This window comes from Lithobates pipiens, unplaced genomic scaffold (assembly GCF_037356315.1).
Source record: "Lithobates pipiens isolate NorthernLeopardFrog02 unplaced genomic scaffold, aLitPip1_a1.2 Scaffold_25, whole genome shotgun sequence".
NCBI classification, from domain to species: domain Eukaryota; kingdom Metazoa; phylum Chordata; class Amphibia; order Anura; family Ranidae; genus Lithobates; species Lithobates pipiens.
This window is the reverse complement of record NW_027507787.1, coordinates 161034602-161057549: the sequence shown is the minus strand read 5'-3', so window position 1 is coordinate 161057549 and position 22948 is coordinate 161034602. Positions and strand designations below refer to the sequence as shown.

General features: G+C 46.3%; 1 protein-coding gene across 5 annotated transcripts in view; it reads right to left on the bottom strand.

The window, feature by feature from the left end:
• Positions 1-22948, bottom strand: part of SORCS1 (sortilin related VPS10 domain containing receptor 1) — a 1028639-nt gene that overhangs the window by 195153 nt on the left and 810538 nt on the right. For all 5 annotated transcript variants that reach the window (XM_077455080.1, XM_077455083.1, XM_077455081.1 and 2 more), the window contains exons 12-13: positions 19755-19831; positions 9199-9290 (exon numbers count right to left, since the gene is read on the bottom strand). In XM_077455080.1, coding sequence (XP_077311206.1) covers positions 9199-9290; positions 19755-19831 — 169 coding nt within the window. The remainder of the gene's footprint in view (positions 1-9198; positions 9291-19754; positions 19832-22948) is intronic.

Sequence of the window (22948 nt, the reverse complement as noted above, 5' to 3'; positions counted from 1 at the left end):
ACTGCACCTATCGCACCAGTTGCATCCACGCATTCATTATTACTGCCAGCTCCGTCCCGTTTCTCTGGGGACTTCAAGGCCTACAGGGGCTTCCTCAGCCAATGCAACATCCATTTTGAGCTCCAGCCTCAAAACTTTCTGTATGATCGGGCAAAGGTAGCCTATATCATTTCCCTTCTCTCCGGTGAAGCTTTGGCCTGGGCTGCTCCCCTGTGGGAGAAAAATGATCCGGTGGTTTCCAGCCTGTCCAACTTCTTGAAGCTCTTTTGTAATATCTTTGAGGAGCCAGCTCAAGTTTCCTCTGCGGCTAGTGCCCTTTTACGCCTTCGCCAAGAATCTTGTTCAGTGGGACAATATGCACTTCAGTTCCGTATCCTCACAGCTGAATTGAGCTGGAACAATGAGGCCCTGGTCGCAACCTTTTTACATGGCCTTTCTGACCGAGTGAAGGACGAATTAGCAGGAAGAGCTATCCCTGCCGGTCTGGACGATGTAATTTCCTTATGCAATCAGATTGACATTAGTTTCCAGGAGAGGTCCTTAGAAAAAAGACGCCAGCACCCCCTAGTTCCTAGTCAGCCTGAGCTTTTTTCCCATCGCCCTGGGGAGCATCCTCTGTCTGCTGAGGAACCCATGCAGCTGGGCCGGACCAGACTAACCCCCGAAGAACGTGCTAGACGCAGAACTCTGGGCTTGTGTCTTTATTGTGGGGGCAGGGGTCATTTTCGTGACTCCTGCTCGCTTCGTCCGGGAAATGCTCAGGTCTAATACATTTGGAAGGTGGAGTATTGGACCCAGAAACATCACCTTCTCTTCTTCTTTTTCCGGTGTTCCTCAATGTAGGCACTTCTCCCCAATCGGTCCTAGCATATCTGTACTCTGGGGCTGCCGGCAATTTTATGGACTGGAGAACTACTTCTTCTATGAAGCTTACCCTTTCTACCCTCGCTACTCCACTGGTAGTCTTGGCGATTGATGGCACTGTGCTCCCAGGGGGCCCTATCCGTTTCCAGACACTACCTATTAGGATGTCGGTAGGGTTCTCCTTCCTCATCATACCCAAGGCCTCTACCCCCATTGTATTGGGCCTTGGCTACAGCTCCACTCTCCACATGTGGACTGGGTCTCTGGGCAGATCCTGGCTTGGGGTCCTTCGTGTTCCTCGTCCTGTCTTCTCAAGGTGACCCCCCAAGGGGAAACTTCCCATTGCTACCACATCCGTATCGTCTGATCTTCCTGCGGCATACAGCGATTTCCGGGATGTGTTCTGTAAGAAGTCTGCTGAGGTGCTTCCTCCCCACAGATTTTTTGACTGTGCTATTGACCTTTTCCCTGGAGCAACCCTGCCCAGGGGTCGTACCTACCCTCTGTCCATTCCAGAGACCCAGGTCATGTCTAAGTATGTCGCTGAGAATCTGGAGAGAGGTTTCATCTGGAAACCCTCATCGCCTGCAGGAGCAGGGTTCTTTTTCGTTGCCAAAAAGGATGGTACCCTCAGACCCTGCATCGACTATAGAGGTTTAAACGCAATGACTATCAAAAACTGATATCCCTTACCCCTAATATCTGAGCTATTCGACAGGTTGAAGGGGGCTTCCATTTTCACTAAGTTGGATCTCAGAGGTGCATACAATCTCATTCGAATACGGGATGGTGACGAATGGAAGACCGCGTTTAACACTAGGGACGGCATTACGAATAGCTGGTTATGCCTTTTGGTTTGTGTAATGCTCCAGCTGTGTTCCAGAACTTTGTCAATGAGATATTCAGGGATCTACTGTACCAGTTTGTTGTCATCTATCTGGATGATATTCTCATCCAAAAATCTGCCTGCTCACAGAAACCATGTACGCACCGTACTTCAGCGCCTTAGAGAGAACAATCTCTATGCCAAGATGGAGAAATGTTCCTTTGAATGTTCCGAGGTCCTGTTTCTGGGATGTTTTGTTTCTAGTGCGGGTCTACGCATGGATCCCGGAAAGGTCTCAGCCATTACCAACTGGCCCCTTCTCGCTAGCCTCAAGGCCGCGCTTTCTTGGCTTCACAAATTATTATAGGCAGTTCATAAGGAATTACTCTTCCATTGCCGCGCCTATTATCGCTTTGACCAAGAAGGGTGCGAATGCCAAGGACTGGCCTCCCAAGGCTGTCTCTGCGTTTCACGATCTGAAACAGGCCTTTTTCTCTGGACCTCTCTTGAGGAGACCAAATCCTGGGGACCCATTTTTTATTGAAGTAGACGCTTCTTCGATGGGGGTGGGAGTTGTGCTTCTTCAGTTCTTTGAGAAGAAACGTCAACCATGTGCGTTCTTCTCCAAAAAAAATTCTCAGGCAGAGAGAAATTATGCCATTGGTGATCGGGAACTTCTCGCAATTAAATTGGCGTTGGAGGAGTGGCGTCATCTCTTGGAAGGTTCCCCTCACTCCATAACGATCTGTACTGATCATAAGAATCTACAGTACCTACAGAATGCTAAACGTCTGAACCCCAGACAGGCCAGGTGGAGTCTCTTCTTTTCCCGTTTTAAATTCACGATTACGTACAAACCTGGTTCCTGCAACGGTCAAGCTGATGCGCTCTCTAGGTCATTTGACACTTTGGACGAGGAGTCCAACCCTGATCCTGAGCCGATCATTCCTACCTCATGCATTGTTGCCCATTCTACCACCCTGGAATCAAAAATTCCTCCTGGCAAGACCTTTGTTCCCACGGAGCTAAGAGCTAAGATCCTTCGTTGGGGACATGATTCCAAGGTGGCAGGTCATGCCGGGTTCCTCCGATCCTTCCTGCTCATCAGTCGTCACTACTGGTGGCCTAATCTCCTCTCTGATGTTAAAGACTACGTTAAGGCTTATCACGTCTGTGCTCAGTCTAAATCTTCCACTCAAGCCCCTGCTGGTCTTCTCATGCCCTTGCCCATTCCTAAGGAGCCCTGGTCTCATATCGCCATGGATTTCATCACAGATCTTCCACTGTCGGAGAATAATACGGCCATTTGTGTAGTAATCAATCGGTTCTCCAAGATGGCTCATTTTGTTCCTCTTCCTGGTCTCCCTTCTGCCCCTGCCTTGGTTCCCATTTTTGTACGAGAGATTTTCCGCCTTCATGGTGTTCCTTCTCATGTCGTTTCGGACAGGGTAGTGCAGTTTACTTCTCGTTTTTGGAGAGCCTTTTGCAAATCCCTCGACATTACCTTGGATTTTACCTCTTCTTATCATCCCCAATCCAACGGCCAGACTGAGAGAGTTAATCAGGAGTTGGAGGTCTTTCTCCGTACCTTGGTCTCTGCCCATCATGATGACTGGGCATCATTATTACCGTGGGCTGAGTTCTCCCACAATAATCATGTCAACGTCAGTTCTCAGAAAACACCCTTTGTCACTGTTTATGGAAGACATCCTCAACTCCCTCTTCCCATGACTTGTTCTTCTGACATTCCAGCTTTGGCTACTGTTCAGGAATCATTCAATTCCATGTGGGCTGACGTTCATGATTCCCTCCAGAAAGCTGCCAACAAATTCAAGAGTTTTGCTGACCGTCGCAGGCGTAAGCCACCTTCTCTTCAGCCAGGAGACAAAGTCTGGCTCTCCACCAGGAACATCAAACTCCGGGTTCCTTCTCTCAAATTTGCTCCAAGATTCATTGGCCTGTACACAATAATTTCTAAACTGAATCCGGTTTGTTTCAAGCTCCAGATTCCCAAAAGCCTCAAAATCTCTAACTCCTTCCATGTTGCCCTTCTGAAGCCTTTAGTCCTCAATAAGTTCTCTTGTCCTCTCTCTACCGTAGCACCGGTCTCTGAGGATGATCAGGAGTACGAGGTTAGCCAAATTTTGGATTCCCGACTCTGTAGAGGCATTCTCCAGTACCTCGTGCACTGGAAAGGTTTTGGTCCTGAGGAGAGGTCCTGGATTTCGGCTTCCGAGGTCTTTGCACCTCGTCTGTTGAGGAAGTTTCATTTGAAGTTCCCCTCTAAACCTGGTCCCAGGTGGGGAAGGGGGAGGCCTCATAAGAGGGGGGGTACTGTCATGGTTATGCAATAGAGTTCATCTGCTTACCTGTCTCCATGTGTTCATCTCTAGAGACCAGCCGACCCTCACCTGACTGCCTTTGTAATCCATCCTCTGGCATGGCTCCACCCTAGCTCCTATCAGACAACTCTATATTAACCTGTGCAATGCAGGCCAATCCTGCTGATCAACCTTTGTGTGTTAGCTTCCTGTTACCTGCCGTGTGCTCTGCTGTTATTCCGTTACCGACTTTGGAGTGTCCTTGACTATCCCTGTTTGCCTGTGATCCTGACCTTTTGGCGTGTCCTCGACTATTCCTGTCTGCTTGTGGCCCAACCTTGGCTTTGTCCCTCACCATCCCTATCCTCCTGTTGCCTACTGTGGGTGCGAGCTGGGGGACCCTGGGGGTCGCGACCTGGAGCCAGTTGCAGCTAAGTCCATCCTCACCACTCGAGGCCCTGGTGAACACCTGCTGGCTCTTAGACTCCGTGCCCCAGGGAATCTTACGCTCTAACCCCGGTGGGATCCATCTTGGTGTTCTGGCGGCCCTGCCTTTCTATCACCTTGACCCCCATCCGCAGCAGTCAGACGTAGGGTTCACAACCTTGCGGTGCACTCCTAATCCCCACGGTGTGCATCTGTCACCTGGCCTCAAGATGACCTGACACAAACTTAGACTTCTCTTGCCCATTTGATCCCACTATTTGAAAGTACCTTGCATCTATGGAAACACCATTCTGGGTTGGTCTGGAGGAAGTCGATTGTGGCCCCTTGGCTATACATAATTTACTTTGGCTTCATCCATGTGATAGAAATACCTTATTAAACTGTATTACTTACCACTCTCTGAGAATATTGGATGGCCTTAATAACCCTAGTGGTCTCCTCCACCACCCCCCGTTTCCTCTACTATCTATCCACTGAAACCTCTCCTTCCCCCAGGAATTGAGTCCCCAGGCGCTTTAAGGCCTCATAAACTCGTGTTTAGGAGCGTTTGTTGTTTTATTGCCAAATCCCCTGAGCTCAATAAATACCTATGGGGTTAATTTACTAAAACTGGAGTGTGCAAAATCTGGTGCAGCTCTGCATATAAACCAATTAGCTTCCAGGTTTGTTTGTCAAAGCTTAATTAAACAAGCTGAAGTTAGAAGCTTATTGGCTACCATGCACAGCTGCACCAGAGTTTGTACCCTCCAGTTTTAGTAAAGAAACCCCTATGTGTCCATGCACACATAAGCTTTTGCCAGAGTTTAGGAGCAGCAGAGTTTAAAGGCAGTGAAATGCTCCTCTACTTAATGCAGAAGAATCACGTTCAGGTTTTGACAGAAAATGCCAAACGTGGCAAAAAACATGTGTAAACGCTAGACGCATTAAATTTTTGGGTGATTTTCATTTCAATTCAAATAAATTATTCACTTTGACCAATGAAATAAAAATAAAAAAACACCCAAGTGCTTGATGTGGGTAAACGCTTGTAATTGCGGTATACACATTTACCTGCTTCAATAGTTTTTTTATTTTGAATGTCTAGTATGTGTACCCTAAGACTCTGAATTGTGGCCAGTCAAACTTCTTCTGCCACAGAGATAAAACCCTTCCCCTGATCTACAAAGAAAGTTCAAGCTACCAAACGCTGAACTATATCTACTGTATATTTACAAGTTAAACACTATTTTGCCACCACGGTTCTTGTTGCTTAGGTTGTTGGTACTATCTTGACTTATACTCTTGACCACTTTTGAATCTAAATGTATAGTTAGACTGATCAACACTCTCTGTAGCTAATTCCCCTGCTTTGACCCTACCCCTACAGGTCACTCTTACACCACATGGTTGGCTTGATTCTTTTAATTTTCTACCAAACAGCTTAAATTGGCACCTACTAGATTTCTAACATATTCACATATTTGGGCAGATATTAAGAGTTGTCAGGAAACCCCTCCAGCCAGTACTCCCCCTTTCCCTTTTACCTAACTCGCCCACCCCCTTTTCCCTCTTACACCCCCCCCCCCCCCTCAATCTGACTGTCCTTTAACCTAACCCACTACAAGTGTACAGAATGCTTCATATCCTTTTCCAAGATCATTGCCAATGGTACCAATAGGAACACTTTTACATTTAAAACCACATGTGATGTCCAGGTTTATGATCCACGTTCTTTCAGTCATAAAGAAACAAATGAGAGCTGCAAACCTAAGAATGCTATTTCAGGCACTTTGTTCAAACCATTAATAGTACAGCTGGATCTATGATGTCTAAACCTGAAGATCACCACCTCCTTAAGGCGTTTGACCATGAATTAAAAAAATAAAAAGTTGTGCTGATGATCAAAAATGTGAGTTACAAAATACAGATGAGTAATAACAACCAATAAAGTCCATCTGGTGAAGTGGCATCAACATGGCAATAAATGGCAATACACCCAAGAAACATGATGCTTAAAGGGATAACTTCAACCACTGATTTCAATGCTGCTTACCAACTCCTTATGATCTCCTATTACGGGAGCTCACAAATGCTTTGCTTTTGCTTTCGGCTTTATACCCAGCCGGGGACTTTTAATGGACACAGCAACAGCAACAGCATCTTCATAAGCTTCCATCCCCCATAGAGGGCATAATGGCACAGGATCCCCAAAAAAGAAATTTAAAAAAACGGAGGGAGACAACAGGAAGTAAGAGAAATCTAGTAGAAGCTTATGAAGATGCCGTTGCTATTGCTGTGTCCATTAAAAGGCTCTTGCTGGGTATAAAGCCAAACGTGCTTGTGATCTCCCGTAATAGGAGATCATAGGGAGTCAGTGTTAGGTCACCTGAGTCCAGGTGACAGATGCACACCGCTGGGGTCTGGAGTGCACCGCAAGTAAGTTGGCCCCACGGCTGACTGCTACAGATGGAGCTCTAGGGGATACAGGAGAGCAGGTACTCTGTAGTACCAACATGGATGACATTGGGAGCTAGAGCATGAGATTTCCCTGAGCACGGAATCTAAGAGCTAGCGGGTGTTCACCAAAGGCCCCTAGTGGTAGGGATGGATTTACCTGCAGTCTGGCTCCAGGTCGCAACCCCTAGGGCCTCCCAGCTCATGCTTATGGTTGACTAAAGGGAGGTAGAGGAGAAGCAGCAGACTGCGACAACAAAGGATAGTCAGGAGATAGCCAAAGGTCGGGGCAACAAGCAGGTAAGGATAGTCAAGAACAAGCCAAGGTCAGTGACTGAAATCAGACATAGAGCACACAGCAAGTAGTAGAGCACACAGCCAAGGCTGACTTGCAGTGCACAGTAGAGATTAGCCGAACACCCCCCGGAACCTTCGAACGGGCCAAAAATTCGTACGAACTTTAGAACCCTACTTTATGGGACTCAAACGCTAATTTTAAAGGCTAATTTGCAAGATATGCAACAGACAACACCATCAATAAGGGGTATCTTGAGGTGTATACTGTGCTGGAGGCACACAACACTCACTTAAACTCCTGCAGATGCCTGTATTAGAGAACACCAGCGATAAAGGGTAGATACAGGTGTATACTGTGCTGTGCTGGAGGCACACAACACCCACTAACTCCTGCAGATGCCTGTATTAGAGAACACCAGCAAAAAAGGGTAGATACAGGTGCATACTGTGCTGGAGGCACACAACACCCACTAACTCCTGCAGATGCCTGTATTAGAGAACACCAGCAAAAAAGGGTAGATACAGGTGTATACTGTGCTGGAGTCACACAACACCCACTTTAACTCCTGCAGATGCCTGAGAAAAGAACACTGTCCCGGCCTATCTTGCTCTTTCCCTGCACGCCGGAAAACACTACACAAGGCCGCCACACTGATGGTCTTATATAGTGTGGGGCGTGTACTAAACCCCCTGAGCTATAATTGGTCACAGGCATCCTGCCTGTGGCCAATTATGGCTCTCCTCACTGCCAGCGCTGTGATTGGCCAAGCATGCGGGGTCACAGGGCATGCTTGGCCAATCATGAGCCAGCAATGCACTGCGATGTCGTAGTGCATTGTGGGCCATTCGTGCCACACAAATTTGGTGTGACCGGTCCACAAAGTTCTGAATTCGCCAAACAGACGAACGGCCGATGTTCAAGTCGAACAATGAGCTCATCCCTAGTGCAATATAGAGTTCCCTGATAGGGGCTGAAGTGGAGCCATGCTTTAAGGAGAGATTACTTAAGCAGCCAGATGAGAGTGGCTGGCCTCTTAAGCTAAACACATGGAGAGGTAAGCTGACAGACAAACATTACTGCAGAACCATGACAGTCGGTAAGCAACAGTGAAGTCAGTGGTGGAAGTTATCCCTTTACACATCACGTTTCTTGGGTGTATTGTCATTTATTGCCACGTTGATGTCACTTCACCAGATGAATTTTATTCGTTGTTTTTACTCATCATATTTTGTATTTACATTGTTGATCATTAGCGGAACTTATTTTTTGAAAAAGTGTTTGTTGCCGTGTGTATCTCACAGGAAGTTGCTGCTTTTTACGCACGTATTTACTTATTTCAGACAGTGCAGTAATATCTTTTTTTCTTTTATAGTTTGACCATGATTGGCCTGATCCTTCGGATTTTCTACCAAACAACAGCTTAGATTGGCACCTACTAGATACAAAAAATGTTCACATATTTGGGCAGATACTAATAGTCATCAGGAAACTCCTCAATCCAGTACCCCTCCATCCAGTACCCACCCCCTTTCCCTCTTATTTCCTAACCCTTTAATCTTACCCAACTCACCCACCCCTCTTTCCCTTTTAACTCCCACCCAATCGCGCTCTTTTTTAACCTAACCTATTGTCAAGTCTTCTTGACTCCTCTACTCTATATCTAAGATCTCTTTACTTCTTTTGGTTGAGTCATCAATTGGATAATCCCATCAATATCCTCCCTGTGACAGTGTTATACATTTGTGTTTTTAATCAATGTCCCGTTGATAATGTGCCTGAGACTCTGTAACTGTCATACCAGTGAATACTTAAAACAGTTAATTCAACTCCAAAAGTCATATTTAACATGTTAAAGCTTAGATGATACTTTATTGGATGGGTAGAGATCTACTTATAAACGACATATTTTGTTAAAAATATGTAATTGGGTTAAATGGTGTTTTTGTTTTTCACTCCCGGTATCTCGTTTAATGACCCCATGAATTTATTTAAGCCTTTGCAGTCATTACCATAAATGCCGGATTGGCAGCGACGTGTGCTTCATAGCCACCAGGACTCCACCTTGATCCAGGTACAAGACGCTGTGCTCCTCTTCAAAGATCTGAAACATACAACTTTCTTTAGGAATGATATGAGAGGAAAACAAGCGCTGCCATCAAACACAACCCTGTCCTCCAGACAGTTCAAAGTGGAAACGTCTCATCTGAGCTTTCCGCTGCTCCTGTGATTTCAGGAGACAGAAGGAACTTGGAGACGGGATGCTGGAAAGCCTGCGGCTAGAGCCCCAATTTTACATGAAGAACGATCTGCAAATGCTTTTTAACTCTGAAACCGGGGTGGAGAACTGGGGCCTCTAAGCTCTTTTGTCTGCTAATTACGATCTGAAATGCACGATGGCACAGCTGAACAGCAGCAGGAGGATGGCACAAAACGCTGTGATCTCTGCAATGTTTTCACCAACGGGAAATAAACTGTTTTCAAAGCAGCCTTCCCGAAAGAAGCATGTAAGCTGCCATTGCTACCTAGTTGGTCTGCAAATGCTAGTTTTCTGGCTCGGTGTTTCAGGGCCATCTTTAATATTGATTGGACCCTGGGCAAAGATTTTCTTGGGGACCCCCCATTGCAATTTGACTGTCCACCTGCTCTGAGACATACAATAAATAGCACCTAGACTTAAAATCAGTTTACTGTATCAGATTAGGCAGCAATTGTGATTGGTTGCCAGCAGTTACAGCATATCATTACTGCTTAATGACTGGTTGCTAGAGGTTACAGAACACATTACGGCTCACTGATTAGTTGCTAGAGGTTACAGAAAATGATTTCTGCTCGTTAATTTGTTGCTAGAGATTACTGTACAATTATACTGCTCACTGATTGGTTGCTAGAGGTTACAGGACATCATCTCCTCACTGCAGGGAGCATGATGTACATATGAATGCCACCTTCTATTTACATATCAATCCTCCCGGCCACAGCTATTTACTCACTAATGCTGCTGCTATTTACATATGAATGCTGGTTATTTACATGTAAACACAGGATCTGCAGGAGTCATCTGTACACAACAATAGCGCAGAGCTAGGCAGCATTAGCACCAGCACTTCACACTGAGATATCGGGACACAGCAAAGGACTAAAACTTCAAGGGACAAGGGAATTTAAACTGGGATAGTTGGTAAGTATGAGGCAGCTGCTCTGGGCCCCACAACAATGACAGGGCCTAGGGCAGCTGCACCTTTTGCCCTGCCTTAAAGACGGCCCTGTAGTGTTTCTCAACTCCAGTCCTCAAGGCGCTCCAACAGGTCATGTTTTCAGGCTCACCATTATTTTGTACAGGTGATTTGATCAGTTTCACTGCCTTAGTAATTACCACAGCCATTTTATCTGAGGGAAATCCTGAAAACATGACCTGTTGGGGCACCTTGAGGACTGAAGTTGAGAAACACTGATCTGGCTGTTATCCCAATACTCTTCTTTCAATGCATTACCCGGAACAGATATTAGTAAAATTTTGGTTACATTTTTTACAGTTCTGCAGAATTTAGCAATTATGGCAAAAACAAATAATTCATTTTTTTTGGTTAGCTCAACAAATAACTTTCAATAGCTTATAGCAAGGTAGCTTCTCTGCTATGCATGAAACCCCTGACCCAAAATCTGGTCATCTATGAATGAGTTAGCACAGGATTCCCAATGAACATGCAATGTGCTTGGAGAGAAGTGGCTTACTTCCATCCATCCTCCAATCCCGAGGCGACCGGTGCTATATGTGGGCCCTAGAGTTGCCACCTCATCCCTTTAAAACCAAACACATATGAATTACACAGGCTCTGTGGATGATTAATGTGGTAATTAAACTTACTGGTGCCCTATCTACATTAAAGTAGCTTAAAAACCTGTGTAATTCATATGTGTTCGGGTTTAAAGGTATGAAGTGGCAACCCTAGTGGGCCCTCAAACCTGTGGAGGTTTAGGGGGTGACTATCCCAGGCCAAGCTATGAGACTCCATGCTATCAGCTTCAGGCCTCTTTCATACAGGCAGCTACAAGGCAGTAAAAAAAGTCTAAAATACAGCCGAAGCAGGCTGTTCACATTCCTCGCTTGCCTCGGGATTGGAGGATGGATGGAAGTGGGCCACCTCTCTCCAAGCACATTGCATGTTCATTGGGAATCCTGTGCTAACTCATTCATAGATGACCAGATTTTGGGTCAGGGGTTTCATGCATAGCAGAGAAGCTACCTTGCTGTAAGCTATTGAAAGTTATTTGTTGAGCTAAGCAAAAAAAATTGGATTTTTATATACAGCTTACCTGTAAAATCCTTTTCTTGAGAGTACATCACGTGACACAGGAACTCATTACATAGTGGGTTATATAGGCACCTCTGGTGATTGAACACTGGTTAACCCCAATTAAGGATAATTCCTCCCCTATATAACCCCTCCCATATGGGAGGCACCTCAGTTTTGTAGCAAAGCAGTAAGAAACCAAGTAAAACCCAAGAGGGGCGGGAGCCCTGTGTCCCGTGATGTACTCTCAAGAAAAGGATTTTACAGGTAAGCTGTATATAAAAATCCCATTTTCTTGATCATACATCACGGGACACAGGAGCTCATTACATAGTGGGATGTCCCAAAGCAATGCTCAGATTGAGGGGAGGGAGACACAGATCATAATTATAGACCGCCAGGGACCGGAGAGCCTAAACTGCAGCCTGCAGTACACTGCGCCCAAAGGCGATATCCTCTTGCCCTCTGACATCCACCTGATAGAATCTGGTGAATGTGTGGACTGATGACCAAGTTGCAGCCTTACAGATCTGAGCCAGGGAGGCCTGGTGATGCACTGCCCAAGAAGCACTTACAGCCCTAGTAGAGTGTGCTTTCACTTGAAAAGGAGGGATTTTCCCTTTAACACTATAGGCTTGAGAAATAACCTGTCTAATCCACCTTTAGAGAGTGGATTTTGACGCCGCCTGGCCCTTCCAAGGGCCTTCTGGCAAAATAAATAAATAAGCAATCAGTTTTCCTTATCTGAGCAGTTGCTTGAAGATATATACTGATTGCTCTAACCACATCCAAAGTGTGCAAATATTCTTCTTCTGCGGACTGTGGGTCTGGAAAAAAGGATGGTAGGATTAAATCTTGATTCAAATGGAATCCCGAAACCATCTTAGGTAGAAAGGACCTGTTGGGACGCATTACCACCCGGTCCTTATGAACAATTAGATACAGCTCTTTGCTGGAGAGAGCTGCTAGCTCTGATACTCTTCTAGCCGTGGATATGGCTACCAAGAAAACCAATTGTTTAGTCAGGAGAACTAATGAAGCCAGATGCAAAGGTTCAAATGGTTGCCCCTGCAAACCCGAGAGAACCAAATTCAGATCACATGGGCATACCTGAGGTTTGACTGGCAGTCTTATCCGCATGGCCCCTGGATGAAAGCCCGTACCAGGGAATGCGATGCAAGTGGCTTCTGAAAAAACACTGACAAGGCCGAAATCTGCACCTTGATAGTGCTTATGGCCAAATTCATTTCTAGGCCTGACTGGAGAAAGGCCAAGATCCTGCTAATGACATACCTTCTAGGATGCCATTTCCTGAGTTCACCCCAGGAAACATATGCCCTCCAGATTTTGTAATAAATAAGCCTGGAGGCCGGCTTTCTGGCATTGACCAGAGTAGAAAGGACTGGCCCCGAAAGGCCACGGTCTCTCAGAATGTGGGTCTCAGCAGCCAAACCGTCAAATTCAGACTGTGTAAAGCAGGATGGTAAATTGGACCCTGTGAGAGCAGATCTGGCCGGAGAGGGAGGATCCATGGCCTCCCTACTGCCAACTTCATGATCTCTGCGTACCACGGTCGCCTGGGCCAAGCCGGGGCTACCAAAAAGACAGATTTTGTCTCCCTCTGGACTCTTCCCAGGAACCATGACAGAAGCGGGCATGGGGGGAAGGCATAAATCAGATTGTACTGATCCCAGGGAACTGTCAGAGCATCTGACCCCTGAGCAAGTGCATCTCTTGTCCTTGACACAAAATTGTCCAGTTTCCTGTTGAACCTGGACACAAACAGATCTACGTCTGGAGTACCCCACCTGTGACATATGTTCCGAAACACGTCGGGGTGCAGAGCCCATTCTCCTGGGCACAACTGCTGGCGGCTCAGAAAATCTGCCTGCCAATTTTCCACTCCTGGAATGAAGACTGCAGAAAGGGATGGAACATGCTTTTCTGCCCAGACAAGTATGCGATTCACCTCTTTTTGCGCAAACAGACTCCTGGTACCGCCCTGGTGATTGATATAAGCCACTGTTGTGGCATTGTCGGACTGAACCCGAACAGGGAGACCCCGTAGTCTGTAAGGCCACCTTATGAGAACAATATAAACTGCCCGGATCTCCAAGACATTTATGGGCAATAGCTTCTCAATCGCAGACCATTTCCCCTGCGAGCACATCTCCTCCAACACTGCTCCCCAGCCTGCCAGGCTGGCATCTGTCATGATAATCTTCCATGGAAGAGGAAGAAAAGTTTTGCCCTTCAGCAAATTCTTGGTTTGTAACCACCAGACGAGACTCTTGCGTGTCCCTGGGGATAGACGCATAGGAAGATCCAAGGATTGGGGCACAATCGAATGGGGGAAGATCTCCTGCCCAGAATTAGGCGCACCAGATCCCCAATGGCCAAGGCTTTTGGCCTTGGAAGCAACACCTTGCCCTGAGCGGTTTCGATGACCATACCCAGGTATTCCAACCTGGTGGCAGGCTGTAGGGACGACTTTTCTAGGTTTATAATCCAACCTAGGCGTTCCAGGTGTTCTAGTGTTCTGGAAACACTGTGGTTCAGGAACGCTACTGTTTTCTCCATGAGAAGCAAATCGTCTAGATAAGCCATGACGGCTATACCCTGAGCTCTTAGGTTTACCAAGAGAGGGTCCAGAATCTTTGTGAAGACTCGAGGGGCCATAGCAAGCCCGAACGGCAAGGCCACAAATTGAAAATGGCACCGCTCTACCGCGAACCTTAGATATTTTTGGTGTGCGGGAAAAATTGGCACATGGAGATATGCATCCTTGATGTCTATTGATGCCATAAACTCTCCCCCTTGCAGGGAGGAGACCACAGTGCGAATTGACTGCATTCGGAAGGACCGGATGCGTAAAAAACGGTTCAGATCCTTCAGATCCAGGATAGGTCTGACACTTCCATTTGGCTTCGGAATGGTGAAAAGATTTGAGTAAAACCCTGAACCCTGTTCTTTTGGGTCCACTTCTACTATCACCCCTTGGGATAGTAAGTGATCTAAGGCCAGAAATAGCGGTTTTTGCTTTACTGGATCCCTGGGGATCCTTGACCTTAGGAAGCGAGAAGGTGGAATCTCCTGAAACTCTAGCCTCTAGCCCAGAGATACCGAAGAGATCACCCACTTGTCCTGGATCTCTTCCTGCCAGGCTCCTGCAAACTGCAGGAGCCTTCCCCCCACTCGGCCGAGCGGGGGCGCCCCTTCACAAGGAAGCTTTTGGGCCCTGCTTGGCAGGCTTTCGCCCCCAAGTCTTTTTCTGCCCCTGGGCCCGGCCCTGAGCCTTTCCTGTAGAGGAGGGTTGAGAAGGCCGTCGCCACTGCTTAGAGCTTGATGCTCCGGGAGAGAGAGCACGCCTAAATGATGGACGTTTGCTCCTTTTGACTGGAAGGAGAGTAGATTTACCCCCTGAAATTTTTGGACGAATTTGTCTAATTCTTCTCCAAACAAACATTCCCCTTTAAACGGGAACCCAATCAAATGCTTCTTGCATGACAGCTCAGCTGCCCAATTCTTTAGCCATAGGGCCCTTCGCATGTGTACCAACAGGAGAGACAAACGAGATGCTTGTTGGACAGAATCCAAAATCGCATCAATCATGAAACACAGAATTTGAGGTATTTCTGCATAATTCTCTACTTCCTCACTGGGAAGGAGGCCAAGCATCTGCTTAACCTGTTCCTTGAGGAACTGACACAACCCCACGGCTGCGACTGTAGGTTGCACTACAGCGCCAATCATGGAAAAGGAGGCCTTTAATAAGGTTTCCAGCTTCTTATCAGTTGGATCTTTAAATACCTGAGCATTATCCAACGGACAAGTCAGGTTTTTATTCACGCAAGAAACAGCCACATCGACGGATGGGACCCCCCCCCCCACTTCTTGGTGAAACTTTCCTCCAGAGGATAATGCATAGAAAACCTTTTAAGAGGAACAAACAGTTTATCGGGATATCCCCAATCCTCATACATCAATTTATCCATTAAAGGATGAATTGGAAAGGAAAAAGCAGTCTGTGGGACTTTCCTGACTCCCAGGGAAGAAACAGAGGACGTAGCGACTTCAGCAGCAGGCATTTTGAATGTGGTACGCACCAATTCAGTATAATACTGCACCTGTTTTCTGAGTGCCTGGGAGGAGGGGACTTTCTCCTCTTCCTCTGATTCCTCCGACTGCTCAAGATCCCTGTCCCAAGATAGGGATCTCTCCTCATTGTCAGAAGAATCATCTGAGAGAGGAATCTCAGCAGAGGGAGGGGATCTACCCCTTTTCCTGCTATCTTTCAGGGAAGCAGAAATAAAATTCATTATTCTCCCTTCAAAACCCTCCAATGTAGCCCTAAGGGAGTCCTCAGTGACATATACCGGGGCTGACACATTAGGAGAGGCTGCAAAACCTTACAGGGGCACTGACTCGTCCTGAGAGGCTGGCTCCAGTCTTGCAGGGGGGGGGGGGGGGGTGGTAACTTACAGGCATTTTTAGAACCCCTGGACCTAGGTGGTGATTTACCAGTGCCCTTGTTACCTCCCCCTGAGATCCTCTTACAAGGAGACATAGTCCTAAGCTACAAAGCAGAGGTACTAGTACAAAGTGCAATCACTGTTGTGCTTAAAGTCTCACAATAAATATATATGCTTAAACTGCACAACCTGATGCTGAGTAGGTGTCTAAGGTTTGCCTGGATCCAATCCCCTTGGATGCTTACTGCCCACAGCTCCTGTGTCTCCACTTACAGCCCCCTGACGCTCTGGGCTTTTTAAATCTGCCGCCTGGCGCCTGCGCAGTATAGCGCCGTGCACACTGACGTGTGCGGCTCAAAACCACACCCCCCCTCCTTCATTAGGCCGGGAGCGCGTGCACGAGGACCGCGGAATCCAGGGGGGGAGGGAAACTCCAACGGAGCTGCGTGGGACCCCCAGACTACGTGGGACCCCTGTGTTACCTCTATTGTGGCAGGGATTGCAGTGGAGACGTGAGACAGCTGGAGAATCAGGCTTCACTGAGCGTGTGTACTGAAAAGACATGTAAGTATGCATCAGGCTGCTCTTATTCCCTCTAGTGATGGAAACCAGGTAAGACATACAACTACTCAAAATGAAGAAATCCATCATATAATTATATATAGGATTAACTTCCCTTACCTGTTCTCGCCACAGGAATTGCTGAAAACAGGCAGATTCCAGCCTTCACCCATCACGGCAGGCAGAGTTGTGCCAACCTTCAGGTTTTTTTGGGGTTCTTTCTCAGAAGAACCTCCTATCTGGACCATGTAAAAGACTCTGCCAGAAACTTTCGTGCGCTCTGTGTAAACAGTACACCAAGTCTGGTTTTCCCAGAGCCCAGTCTTCCAATGGAGAGGACTTACAGGCCAAACCTTGTTTCTTCGGATGACGAGGCCCGGGTACCATACCATCTTTGGAGTCAAATATTAGGCCGAGATATGGATCCGGTTTGTTGTAGCCCTTAGGCCCCTGCAGGGACCTGCACAGAGCTTTCTTCAGAGCACATGTTTTACGTGACCAACCACCATAGACACTGGCGAAAAAACTGAGGTGCCTCCCATATGGGAGGGGTTATATGAGGAAGGAATTCTCCTTACATGGGGTTAACCAGTGTCCAATCACCAGAGGTGCCTATATAACCCACTATGTAATGAGCTCCTGTGTTTCCCCGTGATGTATGATCAAGAAAATTAATTGGTTGTTTTTGCCATAATTGCTAAATTCTGCAGAACTGTAAAAAATGTAACCAAAATTTTACTAATATCTGTTCCGGGTAATGGGTAAATTGAACACAGCATGTTGCCAAACTTGGCAATTCAAGTCACTGGGGCCAAGCCATACTTACAAGCCAAATGCTTGGCTTTTGGTTGCACATTTTAGCCCCATTATTCAGGGAGCTAACACTGTCGCTTCCTGAACACCTGACCTAGCCTTGAGGAAAGTCTGACTTAAAAGTGTTTTTTTTTTTTTTTTGGTCATAGTTTTTTGGATAGTGTACTTTGATTTTTTTTCACAGTAATGAGAGATAGTAATATAAAACGTTTTAAGACAGTATGCAATTTTTTTGGGATATTTTTGTTTTTCATTTAATTTAATTTGTTTTAATTGAATGTGTTTATTTTTTTTTTATGGTACTACTTATCTTTACTGTCAGTTTGTAAAAAGACAAATCACATGACTTTGTTTTCTAACAAAGATTTGCAATTCTCATTTCAGTTCTGACATGGTGATCAGTGCCTTCATTACTACTTCATTACAAGCCATATTACTTCATTGTGTATGGAGTGAGATGAATGGTAGCCAGACCTGGCTGGGGGCATGGCCTGGCTGGAGTCTGGGCTGAGGCTGCCATTCAGTGGCAGTGGCCACACAGTGGCATTGCTAGGTGGGTGTGGGGAGTGCAGGCCACACCCGGGTAACACCCGCCAGAGGGGTGACACCCGTGGGTAGTGGCACCGCTAACACCGCCTGCTGCCCTGTGCCTAGCGCTGCGGCTGTGTCCCTCGGCAGGGCGGAACAAAGCCGCCTCCCTCTCCTCTCTGTTTACATCCACAGAGGAGGAGGAGCCCGAGCTTGAGAGACACACACTGCTGTGTGTATCTGCTGTTCTGAGGTCTGTAAGGGGCATCTATACTGATGGGGGGTTCTGCACGGAGGGAGGGTGTCTGTACTGCTGGGGGGGGGGGGTGTCTGCACTGGGGGGGTCTGCACAGAGGGGGGTGTCTGTACTGAGGGGGTCTGCACTGAGGGAGGGTGTCTATACTTCTGGGGGTGTCTGTACTGGGGGGTCTGCACTCAGAGGGGGGTGTCTGCATTGAGGGGGGGGTGTCTGTACTGAGGAGGGTCTGCACTGGGGGGGGTTTCTGCTCTGGGGATGTCTGCACTGGGGGGTCTGCACTGAGGGGGGGTGTCTGTACTGAGGGGGGTCTGCACTGGGGGGGTGAATGTACTGCTGGGAGGGGGTCTGCACTGAGGGGGCTGTATGTACTGCTGGGGGGGTCTGCATTGAGGGGGTGTATGTACTGCTGGGGGGGTCTGCACTGAGGGGGGGTGTCTGTACTGAGGGGTATCTGCACTGGCAGTTGTCTGTACTGCTGGGCGGTCTGCACTGAGGGGAGTCTGTAACTGAGGGGGGTCTGCACTGAGGGGGTGTTTCTGTACTGCTGGGAGTGGGTCTGCACTGCGGTGGGTGTGTCTGTACTGATGGGGGGGTCTGCACTGAAGTGCGGGTGTCTGTACTGATGGAGCGGGGTCTGCACTGAGGTGGGGGTATCTGTACCGATGGGGGTCTGCACCGAGGTGGGGTGTCTGTACTGATGGAAGGGTTTGCATTGAGAAGGTGTCTGTACTGAGGGGGGAGGTTTATACTGAGGGAGGGGGATCTATATTGATGGAGGGTGGTCTGTACTGAGGGATGGGGATCTTTATTGCGGGAGGGGGGTCTGTACTGAGGGGGGACTATAGTTGGTGGGGGGTGACACCATTTTTTTTTCACACTGGGTGACACCAACCCTAGTGATGCCACTGCAGAGGCACACCTCCAGCTCTGCAGGTCTCATTGGCCCTCGTATGACTCACCCCCCTCCCTTACTGGCAAACTCTCACCAGAGTGAGAGAGAGAGCTATGCATGATGTCATAAGCCTAGGCTAATTACCAGACAAGAAATAGAAAGTGGGCTGTATAAGGCATTTGGCTGGCGGAAAAAAAATGTTTCACTATCCAAAGATAAAACAACAAAAGCAGAAGATTTAATACATGGAAAGATGAAAAAATGACTGAAGTTCCGTTTTAATTGTGTAATCTCCTTTATATTCACCAACAAGTATGTGTTGATACCTATCTATTCAACGTATACCCAGCCAGGTTGACCCTTATCATGGACAGTCAATGGTGGATCTAAAGGAGGTTGTACAATCAGGTTGCATGGTGTATCGTCAGCTTTACATAGGTTGCTCTTAAAAGTGAGACCCAGTGTGATTATAAGTGCGTGTAACCGCCTTCTATTGCGGGATTTCTCCAGCGTACAGTCATATGTAAATATTTCATTTCAGAAAATAAATTGAGCAAGTTCCCTGGGATTTCATATCCCCCCAGTTATGAAAGATCTTCATCAGGTTTTGCTGTTTCTGAATGCAGAGCCGGATTGCCAGTCCCATCTCCGACCCTTTCCCAGACATTCGCCTGGGACTCCTGTCAGTCAGGGGTTCAGCAGTCAAGAACGCTTTGCGTCAGGTGACATATGTCACCATTAGTGCTACCTGTCTCCACGTATTGCCTGCGTCCGAGGAAATGAACATGCTGATCTCATTTTCTGTGAGCTCCGAGCCGATATTCCCTGTGGTAGAAAGCAGAGAAAGAAGCGGACGTTTACTAGAGCATCGGACGGGTTGTGATAAAACAGAAAACGTGGAATCTTTCCATTACTCCGCAAGTATTTAGATCACTTCACATATATATATATATATATATATATATATATATATATATATATATATATATATATAGATAGATATATATATCTATATATATACATAGTGGGTAAAATAAGTACTGAACATGTCACCATTTTTCTAGGTAAACCCAAGAAATGCATACATATAAAGAAACCAAAACAAATACGTTCAGAAATGAAGTTATGTGTAATAAAACTGGAATGACACAGGGAAAAAGTATTGAACATGTGAAGGAAGGGAGGTGCAAAAATGCATGGGAAGCCAAGACACCAGCTGAAATCTATCAGTAATTAGGAAGCAATCCTGCCCCTTGTCAGTGCAAATTAATATCAGCTGGTTCAGTCTCAACTGATGGCCTATAAAAAGGTGTCTCATTACCAAGGTGTCAAACAAGAAACCGCTTATGATGGGTAAAAACAAAGAGCTTTCTCCACACCTTTGCAATCTTTGCAACCTCTCAATCTTGTGAATATTTTATTATATCTTTTTGTTGACAACACTGAAGAAATTACACTTTGCTACAATGTAAAGTAGTGAGTGTACAGCTTGTATAACAGTGTAAATTTTCTGTCCCCTCAAAATAACTCAACACACAGCCATTAATGTCTAAACCGCTAGCAACAAAAGTGAGTATAAATGAAAATAAGTGAAAATGTCCAAATCGGGCCCATAGTGTCAATATTTTGTGTGGCCACCATTATTTTCCAGCACTGCCTTAACCCTTTTGGGTATGGAGTTCCCCAGAGCTTCACAGGTTGCCACTGGAGTCCTCTTCCACTCCTCCATGATGACATCATGGAGCTGGTGGGTGTTGGAGACCTTGTGCTCCTCCACCTTCCGTTTGAGGATGCTCAATAGGGTTTAGGTCTGGAGACATGCTTGTCCAGTCAATCACCTTTACTCTCAGATTCTTTAGCAAGGCAATGGTCATCTTGGAGGCATGTTTGGGATCGTTATCTTAATATACTAGCAAGTGGCCCAGTCTCCAAAGGGAGAGGCTTGTGCTCTGCTTCAGTATGTCACAGTACATGTTGGCATTCATGGTTCCCTCAATGAACTGTAGCTCCCCAGTGCCAGCATCACTCATGCAGCCCCAGACCATGACACTCTCACCAGCATGCTTGACTGTAGACAAGACACACTTGTCTTTGTACTCCTCACCTGGTTTCCGGAACACAGGTTTAACACCATCCAAACCAAATAAGTTTATCTTGGTCTCACCAGACCACAGGACATGGTTCCAGTAATGTCCTTAGTCTGCTTTTCTTCAGCAAACTGTTTGTGGGCTTTCGTTTGCATCATCTTAAGAAGGTGCTTCTTTCTGGCCTGTTGTGAGTGGAACCTGTCCTGTTAAACCACTGTATGGTCTTGGCCACCATGCTGCAGCTCAGTTTCAGAGTCTTGGCAATCTTCTTATAGCCTAGGTCATCTTTATGTTGAGCAACAATTCTTTATTTCAGATCCTCAGAGAGTTTTTTGCCATGAGTTGCCATGTTGAACTTCCAGTGACCAGTATGAAAGAGTGATAGCGATGACACCAAATTTAACACACCTACTCCAATTCACACCTGAGACCTTGTAACACTAACGACTCACATGACACCGGTGAGGGAAAATGGGCAATTAGGCCCAATTTAGATATGTAGGTGCTATTCATATGAACATTTCACCAGATGTCGGTAACAACCAATGCAATCCATCCATATAAAGAAACCAAAACAAATAAGTTCAGCAATTAGGTTATTCCTAATACAATGGAATGACACAGGGAAAAAGTATTGAACACATGTAGAAAGGGAGGTGCAAAAATGCATGGGAAGCCAAGACACCAGCTGAAATCTATCAGTAATTAGGAAGCAATCCTGCCCCTTGTCAGTGCAAAATAATATCAGCTGGTTCAGTCCCAATTGGCCTATATAAAGTTGTCTCATTACCAAGGTGTCACACAAGAAACATCTCATGATGGGTAAAAACAAAGAGCTCTCTCAAGACCTTCAAAACCTTATTGTTGCAAAACATACTGATGGCATTGGTAACAGAAGGATTTCTAAACATCTGAATATTCCAGTAAGCACTGTTGGGGCCATAATCCGGAAGTGGAAATAACATAATTTCACCATAAACCAGCCACAACCAGGTGCTCCTCGCAAGATTTCTGACAGAGGAGGGGAAATAATCAGTATAGTTGTACAAGAGGACAAGGATCACTTGTGGAGAGCTTCAGAAAGACCTGGAATTAGCAGGTACAACTGTTACAAAGAAAACATTAAGTAATGGACTCAACCGCCATGGCCTGTACTCACCACACAAGACTCCATTGCAGAAGAAAAAGCATGTTGAAGTTTGTTTAGCGTTTTCAGCACAACATTTAGACGAAGATGAAACGAGGGCAGACATTACAGCAAGACAATGATCCCAAACACAGTCAGGGAAGCTCACAATTGGTTTCAAAGAAAGAAAATAAAGCTGCTAGAGTGGCCCAGCCAATCACCTGACTTGGATCCAATAGAAAATCTATGGAAAGAACTAAAGATCAGAGTTCATAGGAGAGGCCCACGGAAGAAGAGGCCCACATAATTCAAGATTTGAAGACTGTGTGGAAGAATGGGCCAAAATCACACCCGAGCAATGCATGGGACTTGTTTCTCCATACAGGATGTGTCTTGAAGCTGTCATTACCAACAAAGGATTTTGTATAAAGTATTAAATAAATTTGAGGTAGCATGTTCAATAGGTTTCCCTGTGCCATTTAATTTTTTTTCATGTACATGACATACATTTTGTAGGTATAAAAAAAATCCAAAAAAAGAAGAATCTAATGCAGTTGTCTATTTCTTTAATATTAATTAAAGCCGTTAAATATTTCTCAACCTCATTTCAAATCAGCCTCCTGGTCAGCAGCATCCTAGTAGACAGATCCCTTGAGCCCCTGATCCCTTGAGTAAGAAGGGGGCCTATGTGCTGACGTCAGTATCACCTCATTCTCATGGCAGGAGCTG